The sequence below is a fragment of the Epargyreus clarus genome, unplaced genomic scaffold (assembly GCF_041222505.1).
Source record: "Epargyreus clarus isolate Ecla_fem2 unplaced genomic scaffold, WU_Ecla_fem_2.2 ptg000035l, whole genome shotgun sequence".
Taxonomy (NCBI): domain Eukaryota; kingdom Metazoa; phylum Arthropoda; class Insecta; order Lepidoptera; family Hesperiidae; genus Epargyreus; species Epargyreus clarus.
In genome coordinates, this window is record NW_027332240.1 from 2,968,023 (window position 1) to 2,982,847 (window position 14,825).

The 14,825-nt window shown below is 44.1% G+C and overlaps 1 protein-coding gene across 1 annotated transcript in view; it reads right to left on the reverse strand.

Moving 5' to 3' along the window:
• Positions 1 to 970: 970 nt before the first annotated feature.
• LOC140756523 (NACHT domain- and WD repeat-containing protein 1) overlaps positions 971 to 14,825 on the reverse strand; it is a 62,006-nt gene continuing 48,151 nt past the window's right edge. Inside the window, exons 10-24 of the mRNA XM_073092046.1 lie at positions 10,179 to 10,307; positions 9,483 to 9,588; positions 8,860 to 9,022; positions 8,281 to 8,489; positions 7,637 to 7,892; positions 7,144 to 7,325; positions 5,897 to 5,973; positions 5,153 to 5,695; positions 4,660 to 4,777; positions 4,096 to 4,225; positions 3,684 to 3,756; positions 2,998 to 3,134; positions 2,538 to 2,738; positions 1,903 to 2,037; positions 971 to 1,398 (exon numbers count right to left, since the gene is read on the reverse strand). Coding sequence (XP_072948147.1) covers positions 1,160 to 1,398; positions 1,903 to 2,037; positions 2,538 to 2,738; positions 2,998 to 3,134; positions 3,684 to 3,756; positions 4,096 to 4,225; positions 4,660 to 4,777; positions 5,153 to 5,695; positions 5,897 to 5,973; positions 7,144 to 7,325; positions 7,637 to 7,892; positions 8,281 to 8,489; positions 8,860 to 9,022; positions 9,483 to 9,588; positions 10,179 to 10,307 — 2,698 coding nt within the window. The 3' untranslated portion in view covers positions 971 to 1,159. The remainder of the gene's footprint in view (positions 1,399 to 1,902; positions 2,038 to 2,537; positions 2,739 to 2,997; positions 3,135 to 3,683; positions 3,757 to 4,095; positions 4,226 to 4,659; positions 4,778 to 5,152; positions 5,696 to 5,896; positions 5,974 to 7,143; positions 7,326 to 7,636; positions 7,893 to 8,280; positions 8,490 to 8,859; positions 9,023 to 9,482; positions 9,589 to 10,178; positions 10,308 to 14,825) is intronic.

The following is a 14,825-nucleotide window of genomic DNA, read 5'->3' on the forward strand; positions in this document are numbered from 1 at the left end:
TTGTCTATTTCGAAATGTTAAAGTGGATTTTAAGGACCTATTTAGTCCTTTAGCGATAGCGCTAAATAGGTCCTTAAAATCTTTAACTAAATTGACTCTGTATGACCTACTTAGTGAGTTATAGTCCACGTGAAATTGCTATTCTGCTCTGAATTTAGAAATGAATCGCGACGCCATAGCAAATTGTATGACTACACTTGCTCGCAACAACTTCAGAGCGGACTAGCAGTTTGGCGATAACTATACTACCTTTATACACAATCACTAACTATCTATGTAGTCAAGTTATCAATTTTAAGTCTTAGTTTTTGATATCGTCATATTCGGGAGTCATTTTAATTAAATATTTGTACATGATTAGTACATATTGCAATTAAGCAACTCTTAAGTTCGTTATTTGCAAATTTCGTATTTGGAAGGTAATCACAGCGTAGCTTCAGCTTTAACGAGCGATGAAATAATACATTTTAAATTTAGTCTATGGTTGACCTTTAATATACTCTATATAGGTTATATATTCTGTATTTAAAAAAAGTCTCTGATTACGATTTAGAATGCGAACGTTGAAAACTTATAGTATTTGGTATACAAGAAGCCTGTTTCGCCATTTACAGATGAAAGTAGTCATGACTTTTTTGACAGATTTTCTATTTGTTATCTGTAAAGAAATATTAAGTTATTTCACTGTCTGTTACTTTGTCACAATACCCGCGTAAAGTCTCAATACGTTACTTTGAAACTATGTACGAAGTAAAAATATCCATTGAATTAAAAAAAATCTTAAAAAGCAATAAATACACAATATAGATATGTAAGTAAATAATACATACAGAAATTGAGCAAACAGAGATTTGGGAAAAATCTGTAGAAGTTTACACAAATATAGTGGAAGACGCTCTGAATAAAACTCTCTAGATGTTCGCTTCTTTATCTGAAAGAGCAGACTTCATAGTTATTTTCAGTATAGTCCACTCTGAATATAGAAACGAATCGCGTCGCCATAGCAAATTGTATGACAACACCTGCTCGCGACAACTTCAGAGCGGACTTGCAATTTAGCGCTGACTATACTATAAGTAGTTAGTTTGCTAGCCGAAAATGACGAAACAGGCCATTAAATCTATACAATCTATGGTAAGGTTTATCTGACTTATGTCGATCACATGTTCTCCATGCCGCGTACATCGAAGGTCTTGCCCTCATTGTCCACGTCTCCGTAGGGCTTGTCGTCATACTCACAGTCCCTCCCGTGCCTCACGGAGTCCACCGCGGGCCCATACAACTTTACGCACATAATCTCCTTGTAATCCTCTAGAGCTAATGCTAGAACAGAGCCCCCTAGGAGGATCTCGCATGATGTTATTCGTTCAGGTGGTGTGTATACCGCTATCAGTTTGCCTGGAAGTGATAAGGTTACTTTTATTTACTCTACCTGTAGACCGTAGAGTCAGTTATTGATTTCATTCATATCTTAGGGCAGATAAACTTCATTGGTATAAGGTAATATGTACGCCTGCTTTTAAATAATCATCCAAGGTTTTACATAAGTAATTTAACATTTACAAAAAATATTTCTTAGAACGGAATTATAATAATATTGATAATTAAGGTACATTATTTTGTAGTAATTCGTACGCAAACATCACTATCATTCAAGTTTGAAAAGTTCACTATCTTACTTCGATAATACTCTCAAAAATTATAGTAGTGACATTCAATTAGATGAAATGATTATCGGGGAAAATTAAAGTAGCGACATCCAGGTATTAACAATCATAACTTATATCAATGAATAGAATTGTAGAAAATGCAATGTTGTATTTACCAAATAACTTTAATATTGAACTTTGACATTCATAGATTTTCGTTAATTCATTGAATTAAACTAATATGTAAACATACCAGTATGCAGGTCCCACAATCGCACAGAGAGGTCCTTGCAGGTTTCGTCGGAGGACATGAGCACTCCGCCCGACTTGGCGAGGCGGAGGAGGGACGGCGCTGCCACGTGGCCGCGGAGGGTAAGGCGACAGTTTCCTTTAGAAAACAAAAAAAAACACATCTTGTTATTTAGTTTAATTCACACGTGTGAATCAAAAAAAATCTACAACATTTTCAGTGACAACGATCATTACTTTATTTATGCTATTTTGATGACACTGGTCAAGTTTAAGCGTAAGTTTAACATTTACGAATCAGTGATAAAAAATCGACCAACATTTTAAGTGGCTCTGCTTAGTATCGAAACAATTTTACTTAGCCACTACCCATTTTTCTAAATCTGACTTTACACGGCTCGTTATCGTAGTCAAAGTCAAGTAGACAAGAAATGTCAGTCAAAAGCCCGACAATAGCCGAAGTCGACCCGAAAGTTCACGAACGTATTTGTACGATGGCCAAAAGTTTCGTGCGATTTTTGGCCGAAACGCAAACTTTTCCATACCCCTTTTTCGGTTGAATTCCTGGAGCCGAATTCCTATGGCCGAATTCTTCGATCGGTCCTAATAACGTAATTCCTTTTTGTATTCAGTTCTCACCAGTAACAAGATCCCAGACGAGGATCCTGGTGTCCGCGAGCCCGGAGACCACACAGCCGTCCACGGAGCTGATCGCCAGGGCTACCGTGTCACACCCCGGCTTCCACTTCTTGAACAGTGTGCCTGATTGGAGGTCGTAAACCACGATAAAGTTCGGGCTTGGTTCTTCTAGCTCACGGGAGACCACGCATACGTAGGAACCTGGGGGCAAACAGAAAGGTTTTGAAGGTGATAGGATTTTTTGTGGTTCAACTCCGGACTGTTGTCGACAGTTGACTGCTGCCCCTGGATGTCCTATCTCTACGACTGGAGGAGACTGCAGGTTTACTCCATCAAGTTGTTGTTGTTGTTGTTCGTAGTTGTGTTCGACTGCATGGGCTCTCTGACTACACCTGTGCGCAACAACTTCAGAGCAGACTAGAAGTTTGGCGCGGACTATAATTAACTAACTGTAACTAACCTTCGTAAGTGATAGCGGCCTTGGAGGTGATGAAGTCGTGGTGCGGGATGCGCAGGTCGTACAGCAGCTTGCGCGACGTCAGCGACCACACCAGCAGCGGGAACGGCTTCTGGGTCTCGTCGCCGCACACCAGCACCCTGGACGAACAAAGGCCATGTTGTCAGATTTTGATACTCTATTAATTTCGATTTGAAGGTGGTCTACTACTACTGATGGTGGTGGTGGTGGTGATTTGAAGAATCCCCTATAGTTCGTCTGACCGCCACACCAATTTCTACCTAATAACAGCAGTGTTAAATGCCGCTGTTTTCTGGTTTGAAGGGTGTGGTAAGGAAGACATACTGTTCCGAGGCATTCCAGCTTAGTCTTCAGAGGTAGCGGCACATCTGTGGCTGAGGTCAGTTAGGAATCTAATCTTATGTGAAAATCCTCGCAAGTGTCATGGCATCTGTATGTCTGTGTAACGTCATTCGCTCTGATTCGCGTTTCAGACAACATTGTCAACTCCAGTATTTTATAGATTTATTTTAATGAAAATATAATTAATTTTGAAGTGCCTTCTGTATAACACCGCACACGTATTTTATCTAGCCTTATACAGATTCATAGTTTTTTTTTAATAAATGCTTTTAACAGTTTTAATAAATTTATTTATGTGCTTTATAATAAATCAACTAATACGTCACCTGCCATCACCGGACACAAGCAAGGAGTTGAGGAATCTGTCTTCTCCAGCCTTAAAAGTCGTTACACAGTCACCTGAAAAAGTATTAATTTAAATCGTATTTGTCATTAAATTTAATTTTAAGGCAAAAGTGTACATAATACATTTTATACCTTTTTTAGGTGTTCGGTTCTCGGGGAGATGGAATAAGTTTCTCATAAATTATTATTATAAATTTCATAATAAATATTATAAATTATTAAAGTGAAATCCCAATTGCTACGGAAATACTGAGATATAAATTAAATAAACTATTTCTAAATAAAAATGCAACGTTATGTCAAAATTTCAAATTATTATATTTAAGTACTACTTTTCTAGTATAACTACAAACATACTGAATTAACTTTTATATATAAAAAATCTATACATACCAGTCTCGATGTTCATCAGATTGACGTACATCCTGTTCCTAGACAGCGTCACTAAATGCGTGGAGTCGTGCAGACCGTAGAACGGCATCTTTTGGTTCATCACTCCCTTCAGTGTCACTACGAATTTACCCTGAAAATATGTACAATAATAATAATAACAATCCTAAGTAATATTATAAATGAGAATGTGACTTTTTTTGTTTGTTTGTTTGATTGCTTGTTTGTTTGCTTACTTGCTACGCTTTCGCACGTTATCTACATAACCGATTATAATGAAGTTTTGTACACACATAGTCAGGGTTTCAATAAGGAGGGTACCTTTTATACTGAAAAAAAGTACCTGTAGTAATAATAAATAAGTAGTAGCGGATTGTTTTTTAATCTGTGGTGTGGTGGGGTGCGTAGAGGTGAGGTGCGGAGTGGCGGGAGAGATTGACTTTTGGCGGGAAGCCAGTTGTCATAATTGTCATTGTTATAAAATATTTATGAAATTATCTCTCTAAATGTTTTTTTCATTGTGATTCGCTCAAGAAATATAGCTCAGTAAAGTTAAATGTTGCATACCTGATCAAGGTCATAGACTCTCAGCTCTCGTCTGCACAGCACCACACAGCGGTACTCATCTATTGGCACTAAGTTTATCGGGTGAGTCACGCCCACTAACTTACGGACTAATTTGCATCTGAAAGAAATTATAACGAATAAATCATTTTATTATTTTTACAACAATCGCTCGATAAGTAGAACTAGAATAAATATTGTGATATTTATGTACCATGAAGCACGGAGTGCGTTACCAAATTCTGGAAACACACAGTAGGTACTGTATACTAGAACGTTCAGCGTGTTTTTCCTCTTATCATAACTTTTTCGTTGCATATAAAGGCATAGAAATTCGTAAATAAAGTCATATACCTAAGAATAAAAAAATCTAAGGCTTGAAAATATTTTTATCTATATGCGTTGCTGTTTTCTAGTTTGAACAGCTTAAGTCTCCGACCATATTTCAAGTTATTTACTCATCATATAAATATGTGACAGTAATTTAACTACTTACTTGGAAACATCCCACACACATATCTCCTCCCGCTCCGTGGACACAGTGGCTACAAAATTACCCCTCGTGTCAAACCTCACGACCAGGTCGAAGGTCTTGCTATCAAAGCCATCCAATATCGAAATATCATCTTTCTCCTGAGTCACCCTCCAATAGTCATCGTTTGCTGGGTAGAAGGTCGGCACAGGGGGCTCCCAGAGACCTCTCATCCAATCTTGAACCAGATCTGTGTCTATTTCATGTCCATCGCGCTGTCTCTTCTGCATTGTCGCGCGTAGCAACCCATGGAACTGTCGGTGGTCGTAATCCAACGCGTAAGAGTGGGTTTCGAAGAGGTCCTTCAATATCTGGATGTGTTCTGGTAGAGGGTCGATGTGGACAAGCGCGATGTCCTCCAAGAAGTGTCCGGTGTCGGTGGCAGCCAGTTTGTCGTGGACCCAGGCTAGGTTGGTGAAGTAGGGCTTCATGGAAAAGGCCTCCGGGTCTTCCTTCAGGATGTGGTAGTGTTGGAAGGGCAGCTCATCCAACTTTCGAGTGTTGTACCTTAAATTAGATGAAATAGAAAAGATATTTAGAATTTTGAAAGAGATTATTAAACTTGGTAAGGTAAGTGTCTGGCAGCCTAGATGCTACAGATGAACATACATAGAGACAAACGAACTCAGAATTGTATGAGTTAAGCTTTCAATGAACTAAAGAACCTATATAATAAAAAAATGAGAATATAAAAATGTAAAATCATACCATTCATCAGAAAATTTGTTTTCTTGAGACACCAATCGCCCTGCCATTTTTGGATCGTTCTCCGTATACCAGTGACCCTGGGAATCAAAAATTATATTAAATCAAAAATATATGTTTTAAGAATATAGTCTGGCATAGGTCTACTACACTACAGACACACTGGACACAGGTCTCTCAAAGCTTTTAGGGCGAGAACTCACCGTAAAGGCGCTATAGAATTCTCTTTTGAGAACGGCAACACAATGCAAATTTTCTCTAGCGTCGTGAGTTTCTCCGGTGAAGGCTGCTCGACGCACGTTACTGCGCCCTGCGACTTTCCTTGGCGAACGACACTACTTACGATCTAAATTTTCTTCGGCACCGTTAGTTCCCCCGGTGCGTCGAATTTCTGAAGTCTAGCGACGGGGATTTTCTACGGCGTGATGGCGAAACCTATGTCGATGGATTTTTCACGTCGGAGTCTTGGTTACTTATGAATCAGACAGACACAGCGGATTGGGCGCGAGGTACCGCTCGGCGGCGGCGTGTCGGACACACACACCGGGCACGCTCACCTCGTAGTACTCGGCCAGCGTGCGGCGCGCCAGCAGCGGGTCGGGCGCGAGGTACCGCTCGGCGGCGGCGTGTCGGACACACACACCGGGCACGCTCACCTCGTAGTACTCGGCCAGCGTGCGGCGCGCCAGCAGCGGGTCGGGCGCGAGGTACCGCTCGGCGGCGGCGTGTCGGACACACACACCGGGCACGCTCACCTCGTAGTACTCGGCCAGCGTGCGGCGCGCCAGCAGCGGGTCGGGCGCGAGGTACCGCTCGGCGGCGGCGTGTCGGACACACACACCGGGCACGCTCACCTCGTAGTACTCGGCCAGCGTGCGGCGCGCCAGCAGCGGGTCGGGCGCGAGGTACCGCTCGGCGGCGGCGTGTCGGACACACACACCGGGCACGCTCACCTCGTAGTACTCGGCCAGCGTGCGGCGCGCCAGCAGCGGGTCGGGCGCGAGGTACCGCTCGGCGGCGGCGTGTCGGACACACACACCGGGCACGCTCACCTCGTAGTACTCGGCCAGCGTGCGGCGCGCCAGCAGCGGGTCGGGCGCGAGGTACCGCTCGGCGGCGGCGTGTCGGACACACACACCGGGCACGCTCACCTCGTAGTACTCGGCCAGCGTGCGGCGCGCCAGCAGCGGGTCGGGCGCGAGGTACCGCTCGGCGGCGGCGTGTCGGACACACACACCGGGCACGCTCACCTCGTAGTACTCGGCCAGCGTGCGGCGCGCCAGCAGCGGGTCGGGCGCGAGGTACCGCTCGGCGGCGGCGGCGGCGAGCGCGGCGTCCCGCCAGCGCGCCGCGCCGCGCGCGTCCCAGCGCAGCCAGGGCGCCAGCAGCGCGCCCAGCTGCGGCCAGAACAGCGACGCGGGCGCCCACGGCACTGACAAACATAGTAATAAACGTTAGGGATGTTTCGGATCTGTCCTTAGTATGAGTTTTTACAAATATGACTGTTTTTGTATTTGTTTACATTTCCAATCAGTTTTGAGACAGCCCGCTGGGGCACTGATTAGAAAAGTATGGGCAAATACAAAATTTTTTGTAAAAACCTAAAAACTCATACTAAGGATACTGGATCCATGTGTATACGGATATGCGATTTTTTTCATATGGAAGTAGCAAAATAGATGTGACGGTGGAGCTGAGATGCAATTATGGGATATAAGTTCTACAATTTGCAATGCAACTTACGATACGTTTCCTCGCTCCTGAAAAGCTCATCATGAGCCAACATGTCCAAAATCTCAGTATCATCCAGCCCTCGTCTAGAAGCAGTCAGGAGTGACAGGCAGGCCTTCACCCGCTCAGCACCCAGGGCGGCTTCCGTGGTCACCAGAATCTGGGCCAGCTGGCCTTCCAGGTCCTCGCAGATCACCAGCTCTGGTGTTGTTTCTTCTGAGAGCTCTGTGAACGTTTCCGCCGATAGGGATATCTGCCAGGCTAGGATCTGAAAGAGACATAAAAGATAATTTAATTTGGATAGAAATAGCAGGCACAGTTAAGCGCTGACGCAAAAGAATGCTCTCGCATAGCTTATACAACGGGTATGTAAGCTATAAGTACTAAAACAACTCGAAGCTGTATAGCTACATTGGCTGTGATTTTACTACTGGAAACTGGAAAGCGAGCTACCCAAACAAAATATATGGAAATATAAGACTAAAAATATATGGCAAGGTCGCAAATTTGGTAAAATCAATGGGTAGAAATAGGAAGGGGTCTTGGATTTTTATCTGTTACCTAAGATATAATAATTGGAGTAACTAGGGATTTAACTCCTGCTCCTTGATAGAAGAACAGTACAGTGGGACATTAAAACGCAAGTGCGCACAAACCTTCGCATACAACGGTAGAGTACATTTCTGCACAGCCTTGACAGCATCATCGGGTGGTGAAGCTGCCCCCGTCTTGCTGTAGGTGGCAGCACAGGCCGTTAGCACCGCTTTCGCTTCCTCCGGACCCACGGGCGGCGCTCTCACCACCTTGGGGCCGTCTTCAGACGATATCACTGCCATGATCGCTGAGCTTGAGGGCTCGTCGGCTTCTGTTGGGAGAACGTGTGAGATGGATTTAGTAAGAGTATTGCGTGAGATTGCACATATTGAGTTTGCCGTTTGAGGTGAAAGTCAAAACAAAAAGTTTTTCTTCACTGCCACGACCATGCACAGCAGGAGGCCATCGCCTTGGGTGAAAGTGAAGATTATCTTGGAGTCATTTCATAGTGTGTTGTTCAGCTGCTGTACCTTACTTAATATCCTCTTGTAAGTACGTCATAACGGAAATCACATCCTCTGACAGGATCATTCTGCAACGTGTTCAGCCGCTGCAGCGCTGAATAGGGAAGACGCACTCATTGTGGTAGTGCTGGACAAGGATGACCTGCTTCATTTGTCACTAGGTGCTAAGCCAGTTACCCTCGGTGACGGTGAGGATCATCTTGCAGCGGCTGGGCAGCGTGTCGGGCAGCCAGCGCGCGCCGCGCAGCGCGTCCGCGGCGGCCACACACAGCAGCAGCGGCCGCGAGCGCGACACCGACCTCGTCAAGCGCCCCAGCGCGCTCGCCAGGGAGGATGCGTCCTAGAGAATCGAATAAGTGGCAAAACTAAGTTTTTTATAAGGACAAACAATAAACATGCAATCCATCTAATGGTAATAGGTCAGCCACAGCCGCAACAATCTCAAGTGGTTACCTATAGTCCACGCCAAACTTCAAGGCCACTCTGAAGTTCATGCGAGCAGGTGTCAGTCAGAGAGCCAATGCAGTTGAATACAACTATAAGCATATACTCCTTAACAACGTAAGGGCACACTAACGCAGCTATGTACTCGTGGGCGAGAGCGGGCAGCGGAGGGCGCCGGGGGGTTCCCGCGCTGTCTTCATCCCGCTAATTTGCTAAATAAATATCTACAATTTTCTATTACAACGCGACTCGTTTCTATATTCGGAGCGGACTCGCAGTTTGGCCCTGACTCTACTGTAAGGTGGACTGGATGCTTGTTCGTTACTCAAATCTAATAAAAAAATAATAATACGTACATTACGTCCTCGGTACACGGTGCCGGTGTGCAACACGTGCAGCTGGTCCACTATGGACTTGAGCAGCTGGTGGGAGCTGCTCGACTGCGACGTTAGACCTACAAACCTGGAAAAGTATTCATTCATTAGTCTTTATAATAGTGGCGGACTAAGGTCGTCGGGGGCCCGGGATGGAAAATTAAATGGAGGCCTCCAGTGTAAAAAGTTTATTTGATTTTACAAAATTATAAATGTGTCATAGACTTGACGGGAACCCATGAAGGGATTCCCCACGAAAAAATTGTTAAACTAGGAAAGAGAGGGTAGTTGTTATGTTCGGGCGGCGGGTTAATTGTTAACAGAGGGTAGTTGTCAAGTGAGGTCCGGGAGGGGGGGTAAACTGTTAAACTAGGAAAAGTGAGGGAGTTGGTAAGTGCGGTCCTTAATTTGTTAAGGTACGCAAACAGAAGGTAGTTGTCATGTGCGGTCTGCGGGGCGGGTAATCTGTTTACCCCCGAAAAGTGAGGGTTGGTGTTTAGCGTGGTGTTGACAAAGTGGGACCTAACGACGAGCGCGAGGTCGGTGTTACACTATGAAAAGAGAGGGTAGTTGTGAAGTGCGGTGTTGGCTCAGTGTCTGACGACGAGAAGGAGGTCGGTGTGAAACTATGAAAAGAGAGGGTAGTTGTGAAGTGCGGTCCTGGGGGCGGAGTGGTACCTGACGACGAGCGCGAGGTCGGCGAGCCAGGTGTGCGCGAGCGCGGCGGCACGCGCCAGCAGCGTGGCCTTGCCGCAGCCCGCGCCGCCCAGCAGCACCAGCGGCACGCGGCTCTCGCTCTGCACGTACCTACGTGACGTAACGTGACTTTAACTTTAAGCAACTCTGGAGTTCCGTTTGCACCTTCTTCTCTTTAGTGAAACACATTTCGAAGCGGTGATTGATGACGTTCAAAAAGAGTTATAGGTATATGAATCAGTTGTTAATAAATTAGATTTTAATTTGAATTTTGACTCAACTAAATTAAACAACGAACCTTAGGCGTTGACGTCGTCCGTCAACGCAATCGAATGCGCAAAATAGAGGTTGTTTTTTGCGCATATTAAATACCAAGTACGCAGAAACAGTTAAAAGAGTTATTTTCCCACACTCTTCCTTTCACCAAAAATTACCATTAGTAATATTTTTCGACGATATAATAAATGCCCCATAATAAGGTATCCCATTGAGTCTCAATATGCCTTTACGGATTTTAACATACATATGTCGTATCGTTGGATTCGTCTATTACCTGTAACTAGTGCTGTGATCAGTTTCAGGTAGAATCACTATAATTTGCCATCAAATAGCTGTAATTATTTTTAATACTATAAAACGACGAATCCTAATTGTACTTTGTGGTATAAACAATGGCTTTAAATTAAAGATGGTCTTAAGAATCACTAGTATAATCGAGTAGAAAGCGTGTTACAGTTCAGCGAAATAGGAACGTGCGGCGGGCGCGGTGGCTCGTATTTTCGAACTACTCACATTTTTTTATATTACTACCGCGCGGATCGTCGATCGCCCCACCTGCCGCGCCCCTCGCATGCCCTTTACAATTCTACCGTTAACATTCCCCACCCCAGTGCTGCTCAGCAGCACTCATTTACAATGGGAATTCGTGCAATTCGCGTGGTAGATCTGGTTAGGTGACCGTTCTTGGTTTTAATTATTGCCACTCGTACCCGACCGTCCCTTCCGGGGTGTACTTGTTCAATGAGGCCCCTTGGCCACATGTTTCGGGGGCTGTCCGGGTCCAATATGTAAACCAAGTCGCCTGGCTGTAAAGGTCTCTGCTCCTTCGTCCACTTTCTTCTGGGTATCATGTCTGGGAGCACTTCCTTCACCCATCGCTTCCAAAACATATCCGACAATTGTTGTGAAATTCGCCATTGTTTACGATGGTAAAACTCATCACTAAATGTGCCTATCTGTGGCAAGTTGTATGATGTGCCCAAAAGGAAGTGGTTTGGAGTTAAGGCTTCTGTGCTACCTACTTCAACCGAAACGTGAGTCAAAGGGCGACTGTTTATGATGTTCTCCACCTCTGCTAGTAACGTCATCAGCGTTTCTTCCTTTGGCGCACGTTCTTTCAACACGACTCGCAGGGAGGTCTTTACAGATCGTATCAGTCTCTCCCATGCCCCACCCCAATGTGGACTGGCGGGGGGTATGAATGTCCATTTAGTGCCATGGTTCATTGCTCCATCGGCCAAAGCTTGCTGATCCATTTCCATAATAGACTTTCTTAGCTCTTTATCAGCCCCTCTTAAGTTCGTACCATTGTCTGTGTACATATGTGTAGGCCATCCTCGTCTTGCTGCCATCCGCCTCAACGCCATGATAAAAGAATCCGAGGTGAGTGTGGGCACTAGTTCGATGTGAACGGCTCTTATGGTCAAACATGTAAACAGAACGCCGTATCTCTTTTCATGGCGTCTTCCGACCGTGACTTCCATGGGTCCGAACAGGTCTGCTCCACAATAGGAAAAAGGCCTTTGGTGATGAGCCATTCTGGCTTCAGGTAAGTCCCCAAGTCTTGGTATTTCTGGCTTACATTTTCTTAGTCTGCACAACATACATTTTGACACCACACTTTTGACTGTCGGTCGCACCCTAATAATCCAATATTTCTGTTTTAGGTTATTGACAACCGTCTCCTGGTTACCGTGTGCAGCTTGAATGTGGTAATGTCTTACGATCAATCGTGTTATGTAATCTCGTCCATCTAAGATTGCAGGTCTTTTGTTTTCAGGTGCAACATCAGCGGCGGCGTCGATTCTTCCACCAGCGCGTAGGACTCCGTGTTCGTCGAGGTATGGTGACAGAGTAAGTAATTTACTACAGGTAGGTATATTCTTTTTATTTTTCAGCAGTGTTACTTCCATCCCAAATGATTGATATTGTGAATGACGTAACAATAGGAACTCAGCCCTCTCCAATGCAGTGTCTTCATAACGGTAAGTTTTTATTGTATCTTTAAATTTCTTATCTATTGCTTTCCTTAATTTGTCTATAAACATAATAACTCTGTATGTCGTTTTCAGAAGGCGCAACCAAGAAGAAAATCGGGTAGGCTCCGGTACAGGTAAGTTATTATCTTCTATTTGTATGGTACTAACACATTCCAGTGTACAATTATCAATGTTCGCGCTTATGACGTCACGCGGCCATTCTTCTTCGTTACCTCTCAAAAAGGTAGGTCCATGTAACCATTCATTACATAAAACTGAACAATCATAGTTTTCTCTAGTAGCAACGTCGGCTATGTTTTTATTTGTAGGCACGTATCTCCATTCACAACTCTGAGTGAGATCATCAATTTCCCCTAAGCGATTCGCTATGTATATTTTATAATTTCGAACGTCATTTCTAATCCAGTGTAACACTGTGGTTGAGTCGCACCAAAATATCCTTCGCGTCGCTGTCATCTTATGCTCTTTTGTAATTGTATCTGCCAGTCGGGCGGCCAGTAATGCAGATTGTAACTCCAAACGCGGCACCGTGATCGCTTTGTTTCCAGCAACTCGACTTCTACTCGATACAAAGGCTACACACACACGGTTTTCGTTATTAATCCATCTCCAATAAGCCACTGCACAAAATGCTTTAATTGAAGCGTCGCAAAATATATGGAGCTGTAGGTTTCTATAACAGTTGTGTGTATTTAATGCATTCACGTTATTATGCGCGGGCGCAGAACCGGTTTGATATGAACGCGGCGTAGCTGATATAGAATAGTTGTCCTTGGAGGGAAGCGTCCTTGGAGGGGGTGCTACATCTCGTAGCACAGGTAAAGGATTCGTAGCACTACGCGTAGCACTGTCTTCGCTTGGTTGCGAGGTACCTAGCTGAGGTGTAGGTTGACTCTCTGTCTCACTCGCTCTTAGCGTGGCCGCTGCGTAATGTCTTGGTAGGCGTATGTCTCTAAGTGATTGTAATAAACAAATCCATTTTTGCCATCTTTCATATATATCATTAGGTATGCATTCATCCCAGTCTATTTTTATGCGCCAGGTATCTTGCAAAATAATCTTTCCGATGATAGTAAATGGTGTTAAAAATCCATACACATCAAAAATTGACATGACAACTCGTAAAATATCTCTCTTTGTAGGTCTTTGTTTTCCAGATATGATATTCTCAGGAATTTTATTAAATGACATTTCAAAGCCCATCGTGTCATCGCTTGGGTACCAGATAAGGCCTAGCGTGCGCTCGCCTTCATATTGTTGCCCGATTTTGAACTTTACAGCAGCCCTACCGAGGTCCTCTTTTGGTATGCTGTCGAGTACTGCTAAACTGTTGCTAGTCCAGTTGCGTAATTTAAAGTTTCCTTTTTTATGAATGTACCTAATTTCTTTTATAAGTTTTATAGCGGTCTCTTCATCTGGTAGGCTGTCGATGTAATCATCCATGTAGTGTTGACTATATATAGCGGAAGCTGCTGATGGCATGGAAGATTCAAAACGGCGTGCGTTTTTATTTTTTATAAATTGCGCTATAAATGGCGAACAATTAGCTCCAAAAATTAGGGATGTCATGACATAGGTCTTAATTTTATTATCCTCCGTATCGCACTTTTCAGAGATCATATTTGTGTCACTTATATTTTCAGGATTTTCTCGAAAAATAAATCGTAGTGAGTCTCGATCTTCTAGACGGATTTTCACTCTTAAAAACATGTCTTTAATATCTGCTGCCACGGCTATTCTATTTTCTCGGAACCGTAACATTATTCCGAATAAAGACATCAGTAGATCCGGACCCTTTAGTAAGTAGTCGTTGAGAGATAGCCCTGCGACCTTGGATGCGGCATCAAAAATTACTCGCAATTTCTTCTTATTTGGATTTTCTAAACCGAAATGTGGTAGGTACCAGGTCTTTGGTGTAACTTCAGGATCCTTGAGTTCTTCTGCGTAATTATTCTCTAACAGGTAATGTATTCGTTCTTTATACTTCTCTGCGTATTCTGTACTTCTTTTCATCTTAAGTTGTACTCCCTTCAATCTAGACAGTGCGTGGGAGTACGTGTCAGGCATTACGCTATTCGTATCCTTCCAGGGCAAGCCGACATACCATTTGCCATCAACGAACGTGGAAGTTTTTTCCAGATGTTCCCAGGCCCGTTGATCCTCTGAATTCTGGCGAGGCTTAGAAGCAGAAATACCCATGGATTCTATTGAGAACGAGCGACGTACTTCTTCGTGTAGGTCATTTAAATTTTCAGGAGCGGATCCATCATCGGTGATGAACAGCGTGGAGTGGTGATCGACTGGTGATGTAGACGATTTCATTAGTTTTCCGTGCAGGCACCATCCCAGT